This window comes from Sylvia atricapilla, chromosome 2 (assembly GCF_009819655.1).
Source record: "Sylvia atricapilla isolate bSylAtr1 chromosome 2, bSylAtr1.pri, whole genome shotgun sequence".
In the NCBI taxonomy this organism is placed as follows: domain Eukaryota; kingdom Metazoa; phylum Chordata; class Aves; order Passeriformes; family Sylviidae; genus Sylvia; species Sylvia atricapilla.
This window is the reverse complement of record NC_089141.1, coordinates 20,528,521-20,552,265: the sequence shown is the minus strand read 5'-3', so window position 1 is coordinate 20,552,265 and position 23,745 is coordinate 20,528,521. Positions and strand designations below refer to the sequence as shown.

General features: G+C 48.3%; 1 protein-coding gene across 1 annotated transcript; it reads left to right on the top strand.

The window, feature by feature from the left end:
• Window positions 1–401: 401 nt before the first annotated feature.
• SLC19A2 (solute carrier family 19 member 2) lies at window positions 402–11,892 on the top strand. The gene is made up of 6 exons (XM_066340948.1): window positions 402–619; window positions 750–1,355; window positions 4,369–4,591; window positions 8,006–8,198; window positions 9,072–9,213; window positions 9,447–11,892. The coding sequence occupies exons 1-6, from the start codon at window positions 437–439 to the stop codon at window positions 9,570–9,572; spliced, it is 1,473 nt and encodes a 490-aa protein (XP_066197045.1). The 5' UTR covers window positions 402–436; the 3' UTR covers window positions 9,573–11,892.
• Window positions 11,893–23,745: the final 11,853 nt, after the last annotated feature.

Here is a 23,745-nt window from a genome sequence, read left to right as displayed (position 1 = left end):
CACAGAAGTGATTCAACATCTTATCTCGCGAAAGGGAGGGCGGCGGCAGAGGTCAGCGGCCGAGCGCGTCCGGGCCAGGAAAGGCCGAACAAGCAGAGCCGAGCCGGCAGGGATCCCGGTGCTGAGAGAGCTTCCCGGGTTTCCAAGCTCGGACCTGCCGCCGGAGGAGCGGAGGACGAGGAACTCCGAGCCGAGCGACCAGCGGGCGTTCCGCCCCTCCCCGCCCCTCCCGCCAGCGCGATCGCCGGCCCCGCCCACGGCGGCGGCTCGCCCAATCCGAGCGCGGTGCGTGGTCCCGCCCCTCGCTCGCTGGCCAATCAGCGTGGGGCGCAGCGCCGCGGGCCGGGGCCGGAGCGGCCTCTCGGGAGGTGACCCGGACGCGCCCCGCCGGCCACCGGCGCCTCCGGCCCCGGGAGCGCCTCCGGCCCGGCCCCGGATGGAGGACTCGCACGGGGGGCGGCCGGCGCGGCGCTCCGCCCGGGCTGCCGGCGGCGGCGCGTGCTGCTGGGCGCTGCCCACGGCGCTGCTCTGCGCCTACGGCTTCTTCTGCAGCGTGCGGCCGTCGGAGCCCTTCCTCACCCGGTACCTGCTGGGGCACAAGAACCTCTCCGAGACCCAGGTACCGCGGCCCTCGGTGCCTTTCTCTCCCCACCCGCCCCCACCCGCGGGATGTCTGTCTGTCTGTCTGTCTGTGCTTTTTTCGCAGTACGTGAGTGCTGGCGGTCACCGCCGTCTTTTCCCTCCCGCAGGTGTTCAACGAGATTTATCCGGTGTGGACTTACTCCTACCTGGCGCTGCTTTTCCCCGTGTTCCTGGCCACGGACTACCTGCGGTACAAGCCTGTGGTCCTGCTGCAGGGCCTGAGCCTCATCGTCACCTGGTTCATGCTGCTGTACGCCCAGGGGCTGCGGGCCGTCCAGTTCCTCGAGTTCTTTTACGGGATGGGGACAGCCACCGACATCGCCTACTATGCCTACATCTACAGCGTCGTCGATATTAACCTGTACCAGAAGGTCACCAGCTACTGCCGAAGTGCCACCCTGGTGGGCTACACGGTGGGCTCGGTGTCTGGGCAGGTTCTTGTCTCAGTGGCGGGATGGTCCCTCTTCAGCTTGAACGTTATCTCCTTAACTAGCATATCCGTTGCCTTTGGCACGGCGTGGTTCCTGCCCATGCCACAAAAAAGCCTTTTCTTTCACCACCTCACAAGTCAGCAGCTTAGATGTGAAATGAAGGTCATGGACTGTAAAAATGGAGCGGCTGTCCAAGATCATCCCGATGTGCAGAGGGCAGCTGGCTGGGAGGAGGAGACAAAAGTTCCCTTAAACGGGGAGGGTCATTCAGCAGAGAAACAGGTGAGTTTACATGTGTGCCCTGAGTTTACGTGAGTAGAAGATGCCATACCGATGTGGTTGTCACACATGCAAATATGTATGTAGCAGTAGAGATGTAATATCTAACAGAAAAAAAGTATCCCTTTACTTATCCCACTTCCTTATTTATGGCACAGGGAAAATTATTCCTGGCATCCTTTTGCTGTTTGAGCATGGTAGGTTGCTCCTTAGTTTTTCTGAAATTGCTCTTAATGTCTCACCAGGCTGCAGTTTTAATGCTCTGGGCATCAGATTGCCATCCAATGGGACAAAGCAAGGGACATCTCTGGGACACTAAACACTGAGCATATGTCCAAACTCTGTATGTTTGGATACAAGCAGAAAAAAAAAGGCAATTTTTGTTGCACTCACATTTTGACATTTTTATTCCGACTGTTGTGCAAGTTAGGCTGTAATATGCTATGTAATAATTGGGGTTTATCATATGATCCTGGCAGGAAACTGGTCTAGGAACGAAACTGCAATAGTTCTTGAGAGCACTTGGAAGCAGACATTGATAGTTATAGAAAGGCAGAATGTGGATAAATTGGAGGAAGCACATCAGCTTAATATCATCTTAATGCAGCCCCTGAGAACACTAAGGTAGTGCCCTGACTTGTGGCTCTCGTGGGCTGCATAGCTTGGCAAAGTTATTTGTGTGGAAACAAGTGCAGGGACCCTTGCTTGGTGAAGGGACATGCTGGGTCCCACTGTGAGTGAGCAGCCTCCAGTTTTGAGGCCCAGTGTGAGTGTGTAGTTGCCTGCTGGGCAAGTCCCTGCTGGACACACTGCTCCAGGGAATGCAAACATGAGGAGATTCCTGGCAGGGGAGCTCAAGGCCCTGAGAGAGGCCAGCTTTGCTCCTCAGACAGAAGGAGCTGGTTCTGAGGACAAGCCAGGAAGTGCATGCAGCTGCTGGATTAGTCAGCAGTGCATATTTCTTAGCAAGTAAGCCACAGGTAGCTGGTTTGGGGGAGGCAGCATCCAGGGCTGCTTTCTGCTTCTCCTGCTACAGCTGGGAATTAAAGGTATTAACATTCCAGGGACTTAATCCTGCCCCATCCAGCACGATCATGTGTGAGCAAGGATATTTTTACCCAAGCTACGCTTGTGTGCTGAAGGGTATTTGTTAAGAGAAATTCTGTGCTATAAACATAAATCTTATCCGTCCCTTTTGTTTACCTTACTCCTCTCCTGTGAAAGTACATGTAGTACCCAAGTAGGGGAGTAGAAAAGGGACAAGTACACCTGCCTGACTCCCCAGAGGTCACTTGCAGCAGGTGCTGAAGGCTGACAAGCACTGGAGTGTGATGATTGTCCTTCCTTCTGAGGTAACAGCGCCCATATTACACAGACACGGATGGCTGTAGGGATAACTGTACTGAGGCAGGGCAGTGGCCCTTTCTGCCTTATCAGACACATGCTCAGGGCTGAACAGCCACATCTGCTTTTTCATTGTGTGTGACCGTTCCCTTCTCTTGTTTTCCTGCGCCTAAATTTGAGCTTTGTGTGAAATTGTCTGTGTGGGAGTTACGTGCTAAAGTCACATTTTCACAAGCTCACCTCTCCCCAAGTTGTTCTGTTGCTTTTTGGGGGAATGGTATCCACATGCAGAGCAAGAGTTATGCCATTGGCAAAGCACCAGTGGGACTCTGTGGTGTTTAATAAAGATGCTTAGAAATCAGTGACACTTGAAGGGGTGGAAGAAAGGAAGTTCAGGACAGGTTTCAGGCTGTGGTCTTTTGCGGCTTTAGTAGAAACCTTTTGAAATTAATTTTATTGCTCATGGGAAATAGCCTTACCCAGGCACACACACTGCATGATTCCCCCAGGGAAAAGGCATAATGCCAAGAGCTCAAAGTTGCTGCTGCTGTCTGGAAACCACTCTGCAACTGGACGTGTGACAGCACAATGTGCAGTAGCTCAGTCCTGTGACAATGCTGTGTGTTTCCCTGCAGGGAATCCAAGTTCACAAGCGCCTGAGGTGCTGGGTGGGCCTTGGGGCTCTGCCCAGTCTCTCCTGAAGTAACTGCTCCTCTTACTCAGCCTAGGAGGGTCCTGCCCTACAGTGTCTACACTATGTCTGTACATGTGTGCATGCAGCAGGTGTAACCAGGAGCTTTTGTCTACAAAGACATGCCCTTTTCCTGGTAAAGAGCAGGACTGTAACAGCCTGTATGTAAAAAGCAATTTTGATTGTTATCATCCCCTGTTGCTAGAATTGATCTGTTTTCAATTATTTTTAAGGGTCTGCCCCCTTTCATGCTCTTTCTAGAAAGATTTGGAGTGGACAGCTTCATTTTTTTATCTCGTGCCATTTGTCAAGGCACTTGTGTGTGCAGGAGCTGCTGTTTGCAACAGCAGTGTCTGGTGGAAGTAGCTTCTGTTTCCCTTTAGATCCCCCAGGTGACCTCTCTCACCTTCTTGAAGCCTTGGTGAGCTTCAATAGGGGCAGAGTATGTGGTAATGAGATTGCATCTTTGAGTATTTATAAACTCCCAATGCCTATTCTAAAGAAAATCAACGTATCTGGGGACAAATATCGTTCTCTGTGCTACAAAATTTGGTTATATTTGAACCAGGACTTAAAAGTGTCAGTGATATTTTTTGCCTTTATGACATAAATAGTGGGCTTCTGATCCTGTCTTGTCGAAGCGGATATTGTGTCCTGTTTTCTGGTGTTTCTTCTCTGGTATCCTTTAGTTGCTCACATAACATTGGACAGTCCCTGCTCTCTGCTGGGGAGAGCCAGAGATGGAGGGGTGCTTGGGACTGAACCCTTCCTCTGTGTGTAGAGATACGTCCCTGTTTGGCACAGAGACTGTGGGATAGGAAAGCTTTTTCTTCATTACACTGTGGGGGTTTGTGTCCAAGAGCAGGATTGTCACTCACCAGTGATCAGACCACCCGAAAGGGGCAATTCCGTGGAGCAGTGTGACGTATTCAAAAACAAAGACTTAACATTTCTCTCCCCTTCCTTCTCCAATCTCTGCAGAAGCAGAAAGTAGACATCGTAAAGGTGCTCAAAGATCTCTGGCGGGACTTCCTGCAGTGCTACTCCTCCAGGACCATGCTCTGCTGGTCCGTGTGGTGGGCACTGTCCACCTGTGGCTACTTCCAGGTCATCAACTACGCTCAGGGCCTGTGGGAGATGGTGCTGCCTGCTCCCAGCGCGGACATCTACAATGGTGCTGTGGAGGCAGCCTCGACCCTCCTGGGTAAGCTTCTGGCTTAGCTCCTGCTCTGCTGGTAGAAATGTCTTGTTTCCCACAAGGTCACTAGAGAATGATTTGGAAGTGCCATGCATTCTCCCAAGCATGCAGGAGAGGCATTTGGGGTGAGTCTTCCCTGATGTACACAGGTAGCGTGCTTAGTGTGAGTTAGTTGCTGAAGCAGCCCTGATTCAGTATGTAGGTGTTTAGAGGAACCTCCCAAGCCAGTCTTCATTCTGAAATACTTGGCAGAAGGCTCCAGACGTGGTTATGTGTTCTTGGCTGTCACCATCACAGTGTGGTTATGTTTGTTTTAGCCACTCAGAGTCAGACATGGGGTCCTGTGTGTTTGGTTTTCCTCCAGGAGCCTGTGAAGGTTTCCTGTGTGCATACAGCATGCAGTGAGCCATGGTTAGTCATTTCAGCACTGTTAGGAGCAGAAGCTATTAAGATGAAAAAAGCTGGTTGACTTGAAAGGGACAGGTAGGTCAGTCAACACAAGCATTTGTTTATGAAGTTGTTTAATACTGTTTCATTACCAGAACTAAGACAACACCTTTTTAAAATACCTAACATACCCTTACATAGGTTTTCTAGATGTAACTGCAGCATGCCCCTTTTCTTTGATGGAGTCATTGTTCCATCATCCGCTCTGGACATCACCTACTTGGGGGGCAAAAGAAACCAAGGAACACAAACAAATTATTAGTGCTTCCTTGGGCGTGCTCAGCCCCTTTTTGAAGTTCAGTTGGAAGCAGTGGCTGATTTATAGTTCTAAATCTGCTCCGAAACCCATAGTTAGGAGGGTTTGAAACTGTTGGCAACCTGATGACTTTGTCTATCCAGTCCTTGGTGTGCTAAACCTGCCCTTAAATAGCTTGCTCTCATACACTGTTTCTCCACTCTAGCATGAGCCTGTGGGTCTTATTTCTTGTTTGGATTGGCTTCCTCTGCCATCCTACCTTTGTCCCAGAAGGAGAAGAATTGATGTCAAGGAAAAAAAGACACATAATGTGGCCTAATAGCTGCACAAATTTAAAAATTAAAAAAAAAAAAAAGGGAAAGGATATTCTTCAAACCTTATCATGAACATCTTTGATAACAAGGTCCTTTTTTAAAAGGCCTGTGAACAATGGATCTAAACTCCGGTAAAACTGAAGTTTTTAGTGTCCCGTTTTGATTTCTTTCCTCAAGTATCATATTTATAAATAGTTAAATCATTTTGGGTGATGTTTGCAGGCAAATTAACCTGAACTGCTCAAAAGACAGAATCCTTCCAGTTGATAGAGATTAATTTCTTGAAAGAAGCAAAGTTTAATGAATTAATAGTCACAGCTAAAAGCTTGAAGTGTGTGACAGGATTGGAAGTCCTAACACCTATTAAGAATGAGCATGCAGTGAGCTGACTTCCTAGGTGCTAGTGCAAATGCTCTAACTTCTGATTTCCAGTTTGAATTTGTTACTGAGCGGTTTATATATCTCTGATGTCATGCCAAGGTTGTATTTTAACACAAAATGTTTGCTCTGGGCCAGACAAGCCAGGTTTTTCTAGTTGTTCTTTGGTAAAGTTGAGCTCTTTGTTCTCATCCTTATTAGCCCGTCTTTGCACCAAACCTGGTTTGAGTTACATCCTTTTTGAAGGTGGATAATCAGAATTGCACTCAACTTTATTCAGTGAGGCCTCAGACTTACAGAGGAACATGCTGTTTACTTTTTTGCTGTACTAGAAATACCTCTCCTGCTGCATCCCAGATCTGGTTTGCCATTTTCATTGCACTTAGTCATTCCGTGCTCAGTTAGGAGGAACGTTCGGCAACCTTTGCATAAGGTGCTCTTCCCATCCCATCCCTGCCCTGCAGAAGAGTTTAAGTTGGCATGGTGACTCATGTAGCTGTCAGCTCCCTATTCTGGGAAAGAGAAATAGTATTCTTTCCAGGGAGAGCAGATGACTGTTAGGTTGCATCCCTGCACCTTCTTTGGAGTGTGGCAATCCTTTATCAGGTTGCGTTGTGAAACTACTGGATCAGTTGAATGTGTCTCATTGAAAGACCAAGACTGAATATCTTAATTAGGTGATACAGCCATGGCACACAGGGATAGTACAATTTCGTGAATTGCCATGAGATCCTCATGTCTGTTCCCAAATTTCAGAATTGCTGAGACAGTAGGAAGAATGCTCTAGGCCTTAGCTTCTTTTTGCATCTCAGAGTTTTGCTACTGGGGAAGCCTGACGTTCAAAGAGCAAGATGTTAGTCAAGTCGTGTCACAATAGGCACCAAGAAGACTTTATTGAGGGAAAATAAATCCTTTCCCTTGGCATAGTCTTCTCACCACTCTGCAAGATTGATGTAAAATCTGACAGGATTGCAGGCTTGTGTAAACTGGTGGTACATAAGGAATCTTGGTGTGCTTGAAGGTTTTCTAAGACAGCATGCCAGCTAAGGTCTACAAAGAGCTTAGATACTGCACTGTAGCACTTCTGTGCAGTGGTCTATTCCTGAACACAATCCTGCTTTTCAGAGATGTTCTGTAAACCTCCCTTTGTCAGTATGCTGTTTGTCTGGTTTGCTATGTACAGCCATTATACTGTTGGTTGCTATTTGGCTTGTTTGCAGAACAAGGCTTACTTGGAATGGGAATTTTCTATTAATGTAACATGTGTTTAGGCTTCTCAGTAGTTGCAGCTGTGATAGTGCATGAAACACACCTTGTCTGCTCATTGAATTGCATGAAATACCATGTGCTTTCCCATCCTATGATTTGCCTTTTATCCCCACCCCCCCGTCATAAAATCCAGGCAGAGTTACAAACCTGTCTGGGTTGTCAAGGATTGTTCTTGCACAATCAATAGTGCATGATTATAGCCTGTGATTAGGCTGCATCCCAGGAGATGTGGATTTGGACTCCTCGTCTCACTTACTCTTACAGCCCAGTGTGGAGATGACAGTAAATGTAGATTTTTCTGCTTCCTGGGAGAGAGTTCTAACAGCTGTGCATTAAACTGAGTAGTGTCTTCCTCCCTCCTACCCTCTGCTAAAGCACTGTTAAATGATTAGGTGAGTGCTTTTGAGGATCAGGGTTTGCATTTCTCAACAGAAATGGCCCAGTTATTGACAGCACTGCCACAGGTAAGCACAGAGGACTGAGTGGGAGTGGTCTGAGCCTGGAGCCAGAGAGAAGACTTTAGAGGCAGTCAGCATTGACCTATGTGGTTTTTTTCCCTGTTTCTGTAAAAGTAATTGGGAGTTTACAGCAGGGTTCCAGGTGAGGGAGGGATCAGGAAGGAGAGCTGCTGATGTGTTCCCATTTGTGTCCTCCACTTCATTCATTGGCTGTTAGGGGCTATAGAGCTCCCAGTGCAGCATCTCCAAACTGCTTCATCTGTAATTACTAAGATTAATGCTTTCCTTCCCCTCACAGGAGCTGTTGCAGTCGTCGTTGTGGGTCACATAAAAACATCCTGGGCAATGTGGGGTGAAGTGGCACTTGCCCTGTTCTCCTTTCTCATTGCTGCTGCTGTGTATGTCATGGACACTGTTCGTAACATCTGGGTGTGCTATGCATCCTATGTCATCTTCAGAATTATCTACATGATGCTAATCACAATAGCAACGTGAGTATCTCTGGAACGTAAACTGCTCTCAAGGTTACAGCTGGTGTGAAAGCAGTGTGTTTCCTGCGTAACAAGAGTCTGTTGCAAGGGTTTGTGTTGTGATACAGGTTGGAAACTAAGGCATTAGCTGGCAGTGTGCCCAAGCTTAAAAGTCTTGTGACACTGAAGTGACTACTTCTAAATATTAGATAGTGCTGATTGCTAGGGAGATGTTTTTCATAAACTTGGCTGGACTGAAGCGTCAACAGATGAGGCAAGGACAATGCTTTGCTTGGGTGGAAGCATCAACTTTCCCTAACCTGTAGGAAAACTACTTCAATGTTATTTGCCACTTTAGGGAGGAAAGCATAGCTGGTTTTGAGCCACAAAATCACTACAAGACAGCTCAAGTGCAAGAAGAGGGATGATGCTGAAACTGGCAACTGCAAAGGGAGTTCTGGTTAGAAGGATGCAAAAGGTTATGGACCATACAAGAACAGACTGAAGCTTTGAGGTTACCAAAAACTCTCTGGGGTCAGAGTGCACTGTATCTTCTTTGTGTGACAAGACTCTTTACATCAGAGAGCAGGGCTGCTTCAATATCACTGAAACCCACAGAGCTCTCTAAGCGGTGTGTTGAGTTTTGTTTTTAAAAAAGGGGTTTTTTACACTACTCAGCATCTGTCTGTGGGTTTCTTCTAGCTTCTGAGTTAGTCCATCATGATCATATTTAGAAAATAACACTATCTGTGCAAGGTAATTTAGCTGTGGAAAATACTAAACCAGTCAATGTAACTGCTCAGGTTGCATAGTCTTTCTGTCCAGAAATGTTCCTGCTGTTCAAGCATTCCCCTGCTTTTTCCCTTATATTTCTGGTTGTCCTTTTCTTTCCAGGTTCCAGATTGCCACAAATCTCAGTGTGGAGCGGTATGCCCTGGTGTTTGGGGTCAATACTTTCATTGCCTTAGCACTTCAGACCCTGCTCACTGTGATTGTTGTGGATGCCAGTGGGCTTGGCTTGGACATCTTCACCCAGGTATGATAGATGCTCTTACCTTGATTGGTCGGAGGTAGGGAAGGGAGGAAGATAAACCAAGCTGTAAAGCTTCTCAGCTACCTGCTTCTGGGTCAGGGGTTTGACAGAGAAATAACCACTGATTCCTGATATTTTAGAAGTGGAAAGGAACTAATTTATTTTATTAACATTCCTATAAATCTGGTAACTGCTTGTTTTAACCACTTCTTATTTTCTTTTCCTCTTTTCTGCAGTTCATGATTTACGCCTCTTACTTTGCGGCCATCTCACTGGTGTTCTTGGTCAGTGGCATCTGCAGGATTGTGAGAGCTTACACAAGACTAGAGCAGGTGCAAAGCAGATCTCCTGAAAGCCAGTAGTGCACTAAGCAACGACTCTTGGTGACTACGTATGAAGATAGAGATCTGTTTTTAATCTCTGCCTTTTCTTCCCAAGGCAATCACCTTTATGGTATATGATGCATATTTATACTATATTAGTAGCACATTTTAGAAGGTGAATGTATTAGCTCTTACGTAAGTAAGAACAAATATCTTCTTTCTAAAATGCCTTTTGTTCTTTTGTTGCATGTACAGATGTGCAGCAAAGAACAGCAAGTTTTCTCAAAGAATGAGAACCTTGGGAGGTTTTAGTCTAACACTGTCCATCTGCAGGCAGTTTTGAGATTGTCTGGTCAACTGCTGCTGTCTGCCACGAGGTACTGCTACAGGGCAGAAATGAGGGCACACTAACAGACCTGGAGAGCCCCAGGCCTGGGATAGAGGTGGGGTGAGGACTGTTCTCTGCAGTGTGGCTCTCACTGAAGCTGCCCTGTGATGCTGGATGCTCTGTTTTGAGGACTGGTACACTTATGTTTCTGCATACGCACATGCTTCCTTGAGGAGCTTGTACTGTTTCTCCTGTTCCTGTCTGTCATCCCTGCTGCCAGAGGTTTCCCTTAGCTGATCATGGTGCTTCCCCAAAAACATAACTGTGTGCTGGGGCAATTTGTAGCACTGGTGGGTAGGCTATCAGCAGCACTACTTGTGCCACAAAGGCCTGTGCCCAAGGGACTATAACTGGAGAGGAAACGTAGAGGGAGTTGAGATAGGAAAAATGGTAATCCAAGAGACCCTTGGATAACTTTGCCTTTGTCCCTTGGAGTGCAGGTTCCTGTGATTACAGGAGTCACTGCCTTACAACCCACGGGCTGGACTGTTTCAGGGGTTGGTGTATGTTAGTACTGAACTGAGAAGGAAGTTAACTCACAGGATTTTAAGCTACTCTTTGTGCCCTTAGAGAATTGTGATTGTAGTGATTAAATTGACACCTTCAATTATGGTAGTTAGCCAAATGGCTGCCCAAGGCTTTGGAAAACGATGATTTATGGTCTGTCATTTTTCTACCATTCTTTCAAAATGCCTTTATGCTTCTGGTGGGTCTCTGTCTACTAGTTCTACCTCTTCTTTCCACATGAGCAGAACAATGAATGTTTAGAGTGGGCAATTCTTTTGTTTTGTCCAGTTTAAGCAATTTGGGACTTGGTTCATATCTGTTTTTAAAAATAATTTATTTTTTCCAAATTGCTTCAACACCAAGGAGGAGTTGCCCAGAGTTGTTCTGGGCTTGGGCACCTGGATACTCAGGCAGCATGACCAGGACAGTAACAAATGCCTATAGCGTGTCCCTGTTACTATGCAGGTTGGGGCGAGTTTGTGTGTAGGAGAGCTGGCAAGGGAGAAGGTGCAGTGCAGCCTTTCCCTCTGTGCCTTCTCTCTGTGTTCATTAGAGCTCTTTTCTTCTTTCAGCTGAAGAAGCAGCTTTGGTTCATCATCTGCTTTTAGTGCCATGGAGGCTTCACAGAAGGTGTTTTCCCCCTGTCTGGGACATTTCTCATCACTTTCTGTGAGCCTCAGCCTTGACCACACAAGGTGTGTGATTAAAGTGTTTGGCATGTGCTGCCTGGGACCCAGGGAGCCCTTCCAGGCCGGCTGCTCAGGGGAGCCCACTCTCCAAAGTTTTTCTTTCTGCAGGCTGCCTCCTGAAACAGCCCCCTAAAGAGGGGCTCAGCTGCACTGCCATTTACACATGTAAACTTAACTGCCTTATCCTGAAATGCAAACTTGAAGCCACCCATGTATATATTCCTTTCTCTACGGTTTTTTGGTTTTTTAAAAAATAAAATCTGAAGCCATGAATAGCTAGCTGGTGAGCTGTCCTGGGACAGGGGTAGTCTGTCCTTTGAGTTCCTTGGTCTGATGGCAGTTGGAGCAAGGCAGGGGTAGTAGGTGTACAGCACTCCTGTCAAGTGACCAAAAGGAGCAGCTCAATATTAACGATACTTTTCATACAGACATAAAATCTTTGATGGGGAACAGGCCAGTTATTTTAACAGCAAGTCACAAATCAACTAATGACTTACAGCAATATCAGTGATTTTTGTACCAAAGTAATGAAACTGCGGCAATACAATAGAAAGGCTTGCTATGCTGTGTATGTCCTCAGGCCCACAATGTGTGGAAGCCACAGCTGGATGTTGTTCAGGCTCTGAGCTGTGCTGTTGCTGTGGTGATGAGGTGACTATAGAGCCTGATTGGAGCTGTATGCAGTCAATGATGCCTATGAAAATCTGTAACCATGTGGACACTGTTGGTTTCTAATTAAACAGCTATTTTTGTTAAATAAAAATACTCTGAGATATCCTGTGTGGACAGTTTTTTTTTCTCTCTTTTGAGACCCTGCTAATCCACAGTGCTGCTGTTACAGGTTGTTCTGAGAATCTTTGTAAGAAAGAGATAAACAATTTAGAACAAAACATGCAAAAAGAAGTAAGGCTTCAAGAAGCTGATAGTTGCTGACTGGCTTGTGTAGGTTTGCATAATTCTGTGCAAATGTCTTGTATTGGGAATTCTTAACTGCTGAGCAATCAGTAGCACCACTCTAATTCCACTGCAGACTGGTCTGGTGAGGGAAATGATCACTCACTGATGCAGGGCAGCTCTGGTCTAACTGGAGGTAACAGTGAGTGAAAGTAGGCGGCTTTGTCATGCAGGAGGACCTTAATTGACCTATTTACAAAATTGAGACCTTAAGGGAGAAATGCTATAAGTTCCCCAGCCTGGCACACCCTGCCTTGGAAGACTCTCCTGTGCTGTTTCTAGAAGACATGCCTGGTACTTCATAGTACAGGCTAGGCTGGAGGGCATAGTGGTTTGTGTGGGTAGTAGCTCAACAAGCACAACACCAGAAACGAGAGAAAAGGGGTGTTCTGGGGAGGAAAGGGGGAAGGGAGGCTTTCTTACACATGCTTCCTTCAGAGCTTTATTGCTGAGTTTTATTGCAGAAGGACAGACTGTTGGCATGTCAGATCTGTTCTGAATTTCATTCATCTGTCTTCCCTGGGTGCATACAGGAGTCAGCTGTGGAGGGATGAGTTTCTCGACAGTGTGGGGGATTAAAATCTCTGCTTGCGCATCTCAGGAATATAAGCAGTAGGTCATACGAGTATAGCATTACCCTTAAGGTGAGTTCAAGTGTTTCATCTGCTGCTGGTGAAAGGCTGCTCTCCCCTGCAAGTAAAGCAAGTCCACGTGAACTGTGGTAATCCTTGCTCCTCCCATTGCCTCCTGCCACATCGTGTAGAGCTGTGAGAGCTGAAAGGGGCACACAGCTTCTGAAAAGGAGCAGAATTTCTGTGCTGGAGATAGAGCACGCAGTGCGGTTTGGCGGTGATAAGTGCTACACTTATCTGCAATCTGCCTGGGATTCTGGGGCTGTTTCTTTGTTCCAGTTGATGCTGTGAGCTGCTGGAGGTGAGTGTTACAACTGAATGTCTGTTCTGTACTGGGCTTGCTATGATGCTGGTAGGATGAGGTGTAGTTCCTGGGATCACTGCTACAGTGAGAGACTGGGTGCTGGGCTTGTTCTGTCCAAAGAAGCAAGGAATAGTAAGAGCTGCCAGAGGCTGCTGTTTCAGGAGCAGCACCCACTGCTGTCCCCCTGGGCTAGCAGTGGCTGTGAGAGGCCGCCAGGGCAAGGCAGGGTTACACTCAACCCCTGCTGTGGCTGTTCCGGCAGTGCTCTCAGGGAAAGGGAAGCGCTCCGTGTGGAAGCTGTTGTATTTTCTTCTCTCAGTGTGATTGTAGCCAAGTACTGGGAAGGAAAGAGGGACTTTAGCTGTGAAAGGGGCAGGAAACTGGATGCTCTGAACCCTGTTCCCAGTGGCTTTTGACAGTATCAACTGTTTCCTACGCTACATAAAAAGGTGTTAAGGTAGGAACTTGTTTAATGCTACTCCGGAGTTGTTATGCAGCCTTTCTCTGTGAAACACACTCACTCTACATGAATCTGCTCCCTGAACACAGTGTCTGATGCATTAGTGACTTGGAAAACAGCAGCCAACATGTCGGGGTCTGTCCTTGGAGCCTTGCAATGCTTTACTGTTGTTTTCGTTGCATTTTTCATGACTCTGCAGCTTCCTCACACATGGGAATATCTGAAAACCTACATTTAATAACATGTGGGTTAATGAATGCATAGATGAATTTTGATTGACCTTAAATCATTAAGTTATTATTATCATACACCACAACTTGACATCCCAATGATGGGGTCTAATCCTTGTCTTAATCACACTGATTTGTAATTATTCACATAAAGCATCTCTTGTGAATGAAAAGGATAGCGCTGGCTTTTAAGATGAAGGAGAGAGCAGAAAGCCTTGGTATTGTACCCAGTTCTCTGTATTTTAGTCTGCTATGAACTTGTCGAAATGTGGAAAATCAGAAAAACGGCATATTGCCTTCAAGGGTGGGATAATTTCATGCCCTGGGCAATGTCACTGGTTGAAGTTTTTGCCAGGTACAGCAGGAACCATTGGCAAGCAGGTAATTGAGCATTATCTCTGGTAAGCGTAAGAGAGCCCTTCCAGCCCACTAGAACCAATGTCAAAACCTGGTTTTCTTTTTCACTGTGTGGTGTTGAATGAACAGAACTGCTGAGGTCATGGACTCCAGCCTTCTCCTATGGCATGTGGCCTATGATGACAGATGTCTTCAGAGAACTCATGAACCCCACCTTGAAGGGGTTCAGCTTTTCTGTCTCCTGGGACTTTGAGTGAAAGGCTCTTACTTGAGTTACTCTGTTATCAAAGCTCTGGCTTCGTGGCTGTTTTCTGCTTGTATTTTCTTTCATTAGCATGAACCCTTTATTATAGGGAAGGTGCTGCCCTCTGAGGTGTGTGGCCTGTAGACAGTCATCCTTTGCTTTGCCAGGCCAGTGTATTCAGAGCCTGGGGCCACAGCCCTGTGAGGGACAGTGTGATGGGCAACATGTCAGTGCTGCCAGTGAGGAGAACTCCCTCCCTCACTCTTCCCATCTTTCCCCTCAGATGGGTTCATGCCACTGCAGCCTTGGCTGGCAGGAGGGCTGAGGAGAGTCATTCCCCAAGATGCAGTGCTGAGAATGATTTTGTTCAGGGTCATTTTCATGACCCTGAATGGCCGCTGGCAGCTGCTCACCCTTGCAGTGAGCTCTGTGTGTGCTCTGTGGGGAGTCTTGTGGTCACACAGCTCTTTGGGGACCTGCTGGCCTCAGGGGCACAGCATCCCCTAAAAACCTGTGGGGTGCTTGGTCCTCTCTACAGGAGACTGCAACCTGCCCCTTCCCTCCAGCTCCACTGGGGAGTCTGATCCTTCTCCCTCTGCCAGCCCTCCAGCCCCACAGGTAAATCAGGGTGGAGGTTTTTGGCCTTTTTAAATTTTTTTTTCCCAGATGGGAATTAATTCAAGGCATTCCCTCCCCGCCCCTCCCTTTTTTTTTTTTTTTTTTTTTTTTTGTCATTTCCAAGTTCAAGGAGTAGTGTATGGTTAACACGGAGAAGTATGTCTCTGGAGATTCAGTGCTGTCTTCATTCATGGTAAGACACTGGACCGGGTGAAGAAATTGTGGATGTCCCATCCCTGGATGTGTCCAAGGCCAGGCTGGATGTGGCTCTGAGCAGCCTGGTCTAGTGGAAGGTGTCCCTGCCCATGGCAAGAGGGTTGGAGCTTCAAGATCCCCTTCCAACCCTAACAATTCTATGATTCCGTGATTAACAAAAGCCCAAATTCTGATACTGCTGCCTCTTGGGCTGATCGGATTGCTCATTGCCAGCCGGAGCATGATGAATAATACAACACGCAAAGTGAGTCTGTGCATAATTTAACAGCATCAAAGGAGGGCATTCAGCTGGACAGGGCGAGCCGCCTGCCTCACTCCAGCCCCTCTCCTGGCAGGGTGTGTCTTCCCCCGCCACCCTCACCACTCCGCCTCCCGACAACTTCCAGGCCTTAGGCGGAATTGTCCCACACGGAGAAAGGGGCAGGGAGCGGCGGCCTGGCCAGGAGGGCCCGTCTCCATGGCAACGGGGCGGTGCGGCCCGGCCTGCCATGCCCTGAGGGTGTTTGTCCCTCGGGAGGCGGTGCTCGTCCCTCGGGAGGCGGTGCTCGTCCCTCGGGAGGCGGTGCTCGTCCCTTGGGAGGCGGTGTTTGTCCCTCGGGAGGCGGTGCTCGTCCCTCGGGAGGCGGTGCTCGTCCCTCAGGAGGCGGTGCTCGTCCCTTGGGAGGCGGTGTTTGTCCCTCGGGAGGCGGTGTTTGTCCCTCGGGAGGCGGTGTTTGTCCCTCGGGAGGCGGTGTTTGTTTGTCCCTCGGGGGCCGCCGTGGTGCTGGCCGGTGCTCCTCGCCGCTGTCACGGTAACCGCCGCGCCGGGTGGCGGCGCCTCGTCGTCCCCGGCAGGGATCGGCGGAGCCCAGCGTGTCCCTGGGGAACAGGGAATGCTGGTGAGGATGTTCCCCGCCGCCCCGCGTGGGGTTGGGGTTCGTGGGTGTGTGTATGGGTGTATGTTTTAGAGCAGAAGGACAAAGCGACAGAAATCCGTCCGTCTGTCCCGCCTTTTGTTGCGGCCGTGCCTGAGTGTAACCGCGTAGAGGTGTTACTAAGGTGTGCAGAACAAATGGTCACAGCGCACACCCCCCCCCACAGACACGCCCCAAGTACAACAGAAGCAGGTGAAAATGAACATTTGAGATCTTCTAAATACTTTCGGTCCCTCTTAGTGCTGAATCACTTTACTTCATAATATCCAACCTCGAATAGGAGCTGATTGTAGCAGTTCGCTGTTTCTGCCACAGTGGAGGCTCTGGTATCTAGGCATACAGCACGACTTCCACTTTACTTTCATGAGTGGGTCGGGTCTTGTAACAGACGCATGGTACCAATATGGCAGACGGTTACAAAAGACGTTTATTAAGTAAAAAGTTCAGGTTTTATACTTCTTATCTACTACTACGTCAAACAGGATATTGCCACACCTCCTGGGTTAGTAGTTGGAGTGGAAAAGTACTGGCACATGTTAGTAGAGGGTCTACATTCCTTTCAGGGGTAGCTTATCTCGAGAGGGGGATGGGGCTTGCTCTTATCCTCACCGTTACAGTCCGAGATCTTCCGGCCGCCTGTCCCTATCCAACCACATCTCCCCCCCCTCTCTCACAAAAGAACGAGGTAGTTATACGCATATATATATATATAGATATAGGCACTAAATGAGGTAGAAGGTTAGGACTTAATAAGGGAAAAAGGAGTTTATAAACTTGAGTAAATTTCTGCCAGGCAAGTTTGGAAATCTTGTGACTGGCAATTTTAAATTCACAGCATCTCATGTTGGCCTATGAACAGAATGTTAGTTTGATCTAGGCGAGCTTTGACAAATGAAACTATCTTGTTCAGCAGGCATGGTCCGAAGGTAACAGATAGAAGTAGCATTGCCAATGGGCTTACCAAGGTGGAAATTAAAGTGGTTAACCATGGGGATTGGTTAAACCAGGATTCGAACCAGCCTTGCTGAGCTTCCCTATCTTTTTGTCTCTGAGCCAGTCTGTTTCGGAGTTCGGCCATGGAGTCCCTGACGACTCCGGTGTGGTCTGCATAGAAGCCTGAAAGCGAAGAGACTGACTTCTCCAAGTAGGAAATGGACTTCTCGATCTTCTGCAGGTCTTCATCTATAGTTATTTGCAGCTGAGACAGACTCTGGTGTTGTGTTGCCAGGGCTGAGACACCTGTTGCTGTGCCGGCTGCTCCTAAGCCGAGTAGCATTGCGATGGTAACACCTGTCAATATCTCTCTTTTGTGGAGCTTGTTGGATTCTTCGAGAAGGCTGTACATTTCTTCCTCTGAGTGGTACAGGACTCTAGGAACAATCAGAACTTGGACACAGAAATCGTTAGAATCATCAAACTTGGGAAGAGATACACACGGACTTACTCCAGACCTCTGACAAACCCACATTGCCGATGTAGCAGGTATTACCCACTTGTTATTCTTTCTGTTAGGCTTTATAACTCTGGTACAGACATTCCCTTTTCGCTCAGCCAGGGTTGCATTACCAAAGCATTTGCCTCGGCCTGAGACCTGGCTTAGGGTGATGCCTCTGCGAGGTGTGTCCCATCGGCACTGCTGGGGTGCATCAGCGGCTGAGTAACTGAATGGGGTGTTTAAAGCAACTCCTTCATAAAAAGGTGGTTGGACATCATAACAAAGCCAACAGGAATTGGTTAGGTTAGGGTTAGATTCGTTCAGGGATAGGAAGGTAGCTTCTAACATACGAAAGATTGGATCGGGATCTGACCTAGCTAATTTATTCATCTGAAAGGCTTCTGCATCACTAGTTGGGGTCCTGCTGACACCTGTAGGTGCAGCCCTAGGGTAGGTCATATTTCTTTTTGTCTGTGTGCTTTTAATTATCTTGTTGGGCCCTACAGCTCTGGGTTTTGAGGGTTGAGACTTGGTAATTTGCACGTTCACCTACTTTTTTGACCTTTGAAGGACCACTGTCCAGGTCTTGCCCACCGTCCAGCTAGGATGAGTGGGTTGCAAAACTGTCATGTTATAGTATATGCATTTTCGGATTTTTGGAATCTTGTAGCTATATCGATAGGAATTCCCGTGTACAGAGAGAGGTGTTTTACAACCTGCGGGTGCCCAGGTGAATTGCAGGAATTTGTCAGGTTCTTGTGGGTCCCACCCAGGCCCTGACGGCCTGGCGTCTGTTACAATGGTCTCACATCCCCAATGTCCGCAATATCCCCAGCCGGGGTTATTACAATAGCTTTTTCCTGCGTTTGAAGCTGGGCACCAATAGGATAGGTATGTGTGTGATGAAAATGGAGAATGAGGGTCTACCTTTGGTTGTCCTGGAAACAAATCGATAATACGAAGCACGAAGGATGGACTGTTTGGTGTGGTGATGTCTCTGAGCACCTTACCACTGGTAAGATGTCTCATGACCCACCTGAATGGCTGGTGTGGGTAGAGATCTGAGCTGGCTTGTCCTCTGGCGACAAACCCCAGCAACAAAATCACACAGGCATATCGTTGGTGCTTGGATCTCGCCCGCGTGGGTTTCTCTGGTGCTTTCTGACGGCTTGGTGGTGCGTCTCGTTCCTCTGGGAGAGGCGTGTACGCGTTACGTGGTCGCCCCACCAGCATGTCCTGTAAACAGAAACTCACAGTTTTCATTAGTCTCATCCTGCTCACTGTGGAGATCAGGTTTAATTGATTTAATAGGACACCACCTGATTTTCCCATCCCTTTTGACAGCTGCATACCCTCGCCCTGTAAGCATTAATCTCCAGCCCCGTTCCCATTCACCCAGCTCATTTTTAATTACAACCTGCGGGCCCTCCTCTAGTGCTCTGGAGGCCCAGTGCTTTTGAATGGGATTATTTGCTTCACTTCCTCTGGGGAATTGGTTTAATGCTATCAGTGCGGTTGCCAGTATGCGTGCCTGTTCTCCTGAGGGAATGGAATTGTTAAAGCCTTCTGCTTTTGCCAACACCTCTATCTTAGTTTTCAGGGTTTGATTTGCCCGCTCGACTATAGCTTGACCAGTACTGTTATATGGGATACCTTGCACTAATGTGATCCTCCATTTGGAGGCGAATTCCTGCACTGGTTTAGAAATAAAATTGGAACCATTATCTGTTTTGATCTGCTTGGGGATACCAAGCCATGCCATAGCTGTCAGCCAGTGCTGGATTGTGGCTTTGGAGTTGGTCTTGGGATGCTGGGTGGCTACAATCGTTCCACTGAACGTGTCCACTGTTACTGCAAGCCATTGCATTTGTTAGGGTATGAACCGCTGCCTGCATGGGTATTAGGTGTTCTTCCTTTACCACATGTTTGATCATGTCAGCTAAGCTGGCTCCTGCAGGCAGAGACCGTAAAATTTCCTTGGTTACAGTATTACACTGTTGCTTTAAACAGTCTGTCACCACCGGTCCCCTTGCAGCTGCAGGCAGGGTGGATGAATCAATTGCAGCCTGTAATCGGTCCACAAAATGTGTAAAACTCTCACTTTCCCCCTGTTTGATCGTTGACCACGGCGTGGACTTGTCCACAACCCGGGAAGCTGCCCTTATTGCCTCCCTAGCTGCCCTGGTTGTTGCTTTCACCTCCTCTGCTGTGAGGTGTGCAGCTTGGTTTTGGGGCGTGGCCACATCGTCATGTTTGCCAAGCAGCCTGGACAGAGTAGAGCCATGTAGAGGCTGTCCCTGCCCTGAGGCTTGAGCTAGGGCAGCTGTGCATGAATTGGACCACTCCTGCTGAAATACAATCAATCCTGCTCCATCAAAAAACATACGGGTTATTTGTGAGATATCAAAAGGCAGCATATCATCATTGCTAAAAAGACCATCGATCAGTGTGGACACCAGGGGTGAATTAATTCCTTTTTCCTGCACCGCTTTCACCACAATCTGCACTTCTTTCGTACTGAGTGGGGTATAAGTTCGTCTCTGGTTCTGCCGGTTGCCTGAAACCCGTACCGGGAACGCATGTATTGCAGCCGCAGGTTCCCACTCTGCACAGGCTAATTTTATCTTCCCCCAATCGGTTAATTTGCCCTGAATTTGTTCCCTTACATTGTTAAAAGCTTTGCTCGGTTTCGCTGAAAACTTTATAAAATCTGTTATCTCCGTTTCCGAATCGGACTCGGAGCTCTCTGTAGAGCTCGTCGTGGAGTTGTAACTTCCTTCCGTATCGGAAGTGAACTGGTGGTAAGCTTCCGGTTTGCTATGCTTTTTCCCCGGACTCCGCCCCCGTCCCGCCTTCGGCGGGTGGGCTCGGATGTTCCCTCTGCTTTGACTCCATTCCGCCTCCCGCGCCCGGCCCCCCCCCCTCCGACCGGGGGTGACGCTGGCGCCTTGCGCGGGGGTTGTCCCACGTTTCCCCTTTTTGCTCGCCCCTGCCCTTGGTAGATGACACCGGTAAGGGACCTTGTCCGCGTGTTCGCCCCCCCCCGCTCTCCCGCGCATGCGCCATGTAGGTCGGTGGCTCCGGAATTCCTCCGACCCCCCACGCATGCTCGGTCGCGGGGTTTTGCACTTCCGGGTTCGCATCGCCACGTGGCGCCCTTCCCCGCGCGCGCTCCACGTGGCCGGCGCCATCTTGGCCACATGGCGGGGGGTGTATGCCCTCCGCGGCGATAGCCAATCTCTCTGCGTCTCTCGCCTGCCGCGCTAGTTCTTCCCAGACAGACCGTGCACATTCCTCCGCGCGGCCGCGCCGCGTCTCCGCGCCCGGAGAGGCTGCCGTTTCGGACCGTGCCGGGGAGCCGCCGCTCCGCGCGGGCGGCGCCGCCGCCGGTCCTAGCGCCGTGCCGCCGCTCGGACCCTGGTCGCGGCAAGGAGGGATTATCGGGGAAGCCGCGGTTTTTTCGGGGGTGTTCGGATCTGGGGTCTCTCGCGGGGGGACCCGGGGGTTTTCCGCGTGCTCCGCGGCTTTTATGCATGTATTTTTGGAGGGGGATGAGGCGTCTGACTCCCGCTTTTCCCCTGGGGTCTCTGCTGCACTGCGCCCCCCCCCCGTCTCTTCCGGGGCTTCTCCGGAGGGTCCTCCGCCCCCTCGGTCCCCTTTCCCCGGCTGCTTAGCCGTGAATAAACACGTTTTTGCAGCGTTCCAAGCCTCCTGTTCTTCCATTGCTTTTCGCAACACTTTTTCAACTTTTCCCCATGCTTTTAAAACTTTTCTGCTGCCGGTGGCTTTTGTATCTTCCGCCAGGGCAACTGTATATTTCTCCCACCCCTCTGAATTTAATATATATATTGGGCGTTTTATAACGCCAAAATCCGATAATCTTGCAATAGCAAGAAATAAATCCCTTTGGTCTCGCTGTTTCCAGTGGACCGCATCTAAACTTACGACCATCGTCACGGGCTTTATGTTGTCCGCGGGGTCCTGGGGCGTCCCCCTTTTCCTTCTTCTCCTCAGGAGTTCGGACCGGCCGACTCCTACCCGCTGTGCCTTTCCAAAGCGTAGCTCCCGTCCTCCGAGGTAATCGTTCCCGGGTTTACGGCACCACTTGTAGCAGTTCGCTGTTTCTGCCACAGTGGAGGCTCTGGTATCTAGGCATACAGCACGACTTCCACTTTACTTTCATGAGTGGGTCGGGTCTTGTAACAGACGCATGGTACCAATATGGCAGACGGTTACAAAAGACGTTTATTAAGTAAAAAGTTCAGGTTTTATACTTCTTATCTACTACTACGTCAAACAGGATATTGCCACACCTCCTGGGTTAGTAGTTGGAGTGGAAAAGTACTGGCACATGTTAGTAGAGGGTCTACATTCCTTTCAGGGGTAGCTTATCTCGAGAGGGGGATGGGGCTTGCTCTTATCCTCACCGTTACAGTCCGAGATCTTCCGGCCGCCTGTCCCTATCCAACCACAGCTGATTCAGGATTTTCTGTGCCCTCAACGTAAGAAGGACATGGAACTGTTGGGGCAAGTCCAGAGGGAGGCCGAGAGCTCTCCACCTCCTATGGAGACAGGCTGAGGAGGCTGGGGCTGTTCAGCCTGGAGAACAGGAGGCTGTGTGGGAACCTCATTAGAACCTGCCAGTGTCTGAAGGGGCCCACTGGAAGCTGGAGAGGGACTCCTGGTCGGGAACTGCAGTGACAGGACAAGGGCAAGTGGGTACAGACTGAAAGGGAGGAAGCTTACGTTACAGATTAGGAAGAAATTCTTTACTGTGAGGGTGGTGAGACACTGCAACAGATTGCTCGGGGAGACGATAGATGCCCCGTTCCTGGAAAGCGTTCAGGGCCAGGCTGGATGAGGCTTTGAGAACCTGCTCTAGTGGGAGGTATTCCTGCCCATGGCAAGAGGAGTTTGGACTAGATGATGTTAAGGTCCATTCCAACCCCTTAAAATTCTGCGATTCTATGAAACAAGTCATTGAATTGGAAATGCTCTCTTCAGCCATGCCTACTTTATCTTACAGCAGAAGAAGTTGACTTTTATGCTGCTCACTATTAATTACACTTAACCCAAATGAATTAAACAGTGTGTTCAATGTGTTTGTATTGAGCCAAACAGACTGATGTGAACATACTTTTTTAAAAACACAATTCATCTGTGCAGCTTTTGCATCTGCTTATCATAATAATGAAATCACAGATTTCATTATTATGATATTTTTATTATCATTATTATTATTTTAAATATTTATTTTGTGCTGAATATGCACTAGAGCAAAGTATCTCCATTAAAATCCCAGGTACGTCATCACCCAAACCAAGGATATTTGTGAAGGAAGGGGCATTTCCCAGCAGAAATCATTACAGGTCAAAGAGGTGGTGCAGGAAAAACATGATGGAAATAGATACAGTGTGGAAAGTCAAGGCAACATTCTGAATGAGCTCTAAAAATTTAAATTCTGAGAAATCTAGCGTGAATGAGTGATTCCAGTGGCAAGTGGTAGCTAAAAAGAAGTGAAAAAACTGCCAGGTTTTCTTGAACAAAATATGGATCAAAGAAAATTAAAAACTTTTAAAAGTTTCTGTGCAAACAGTTTTGCAGCAAAAATTGCCCAGCTTTATTACCCCTTTAAAACAAATCTTGACTAAGTTTTGAGGTTCAAAAGAACCTCACTCTTTTCCAGCATGAAATACAGAGTTCTAAGAAGCAGAGCTGGTATTCCTGAGAATAAATAACTGAGAACTCAAAGAGAATGCAAAACAAAAGCTTGGAAGAATTTGAGCAACATCTGTTAGATGAGAGGGTTTTTACAAAATGCGTAGATGGATTTGACAGTGCAGGTGCAACCCTTGTTGATTCAGGATTCTCTGATTCTGTGGTTCTTGTCTGGAAGAGCAGGATGGTCACACAGCAAGAGCTGTCTTGCTGTCTTGCTGTTCTAGGGCCATCCAGAGTCAGAGCTTTCTCTTACACCCTATATTGTCTTGCCATATCATATCATAGAATGTTAAGGAGTTGGAATGGACCTTAAAGAGCATCAAATTGTGACCTCCTTGCCATGGACATGGACACCTTCCACTAGACCAGGTTGCTTAAAGCATCATCTAATCTGGTCTTGAAGACTTTCAGGAATGGGGCAACCACAGTCTCCCTGGGAACCTGTTCCAGTGCCTTACCACTGAAACAGCAAAGAGTTTCATCCTAATATTTAACCTAAATTTCCTCTCTTTCAATTTGTACCCATTACTCCTTGTCCTGTCA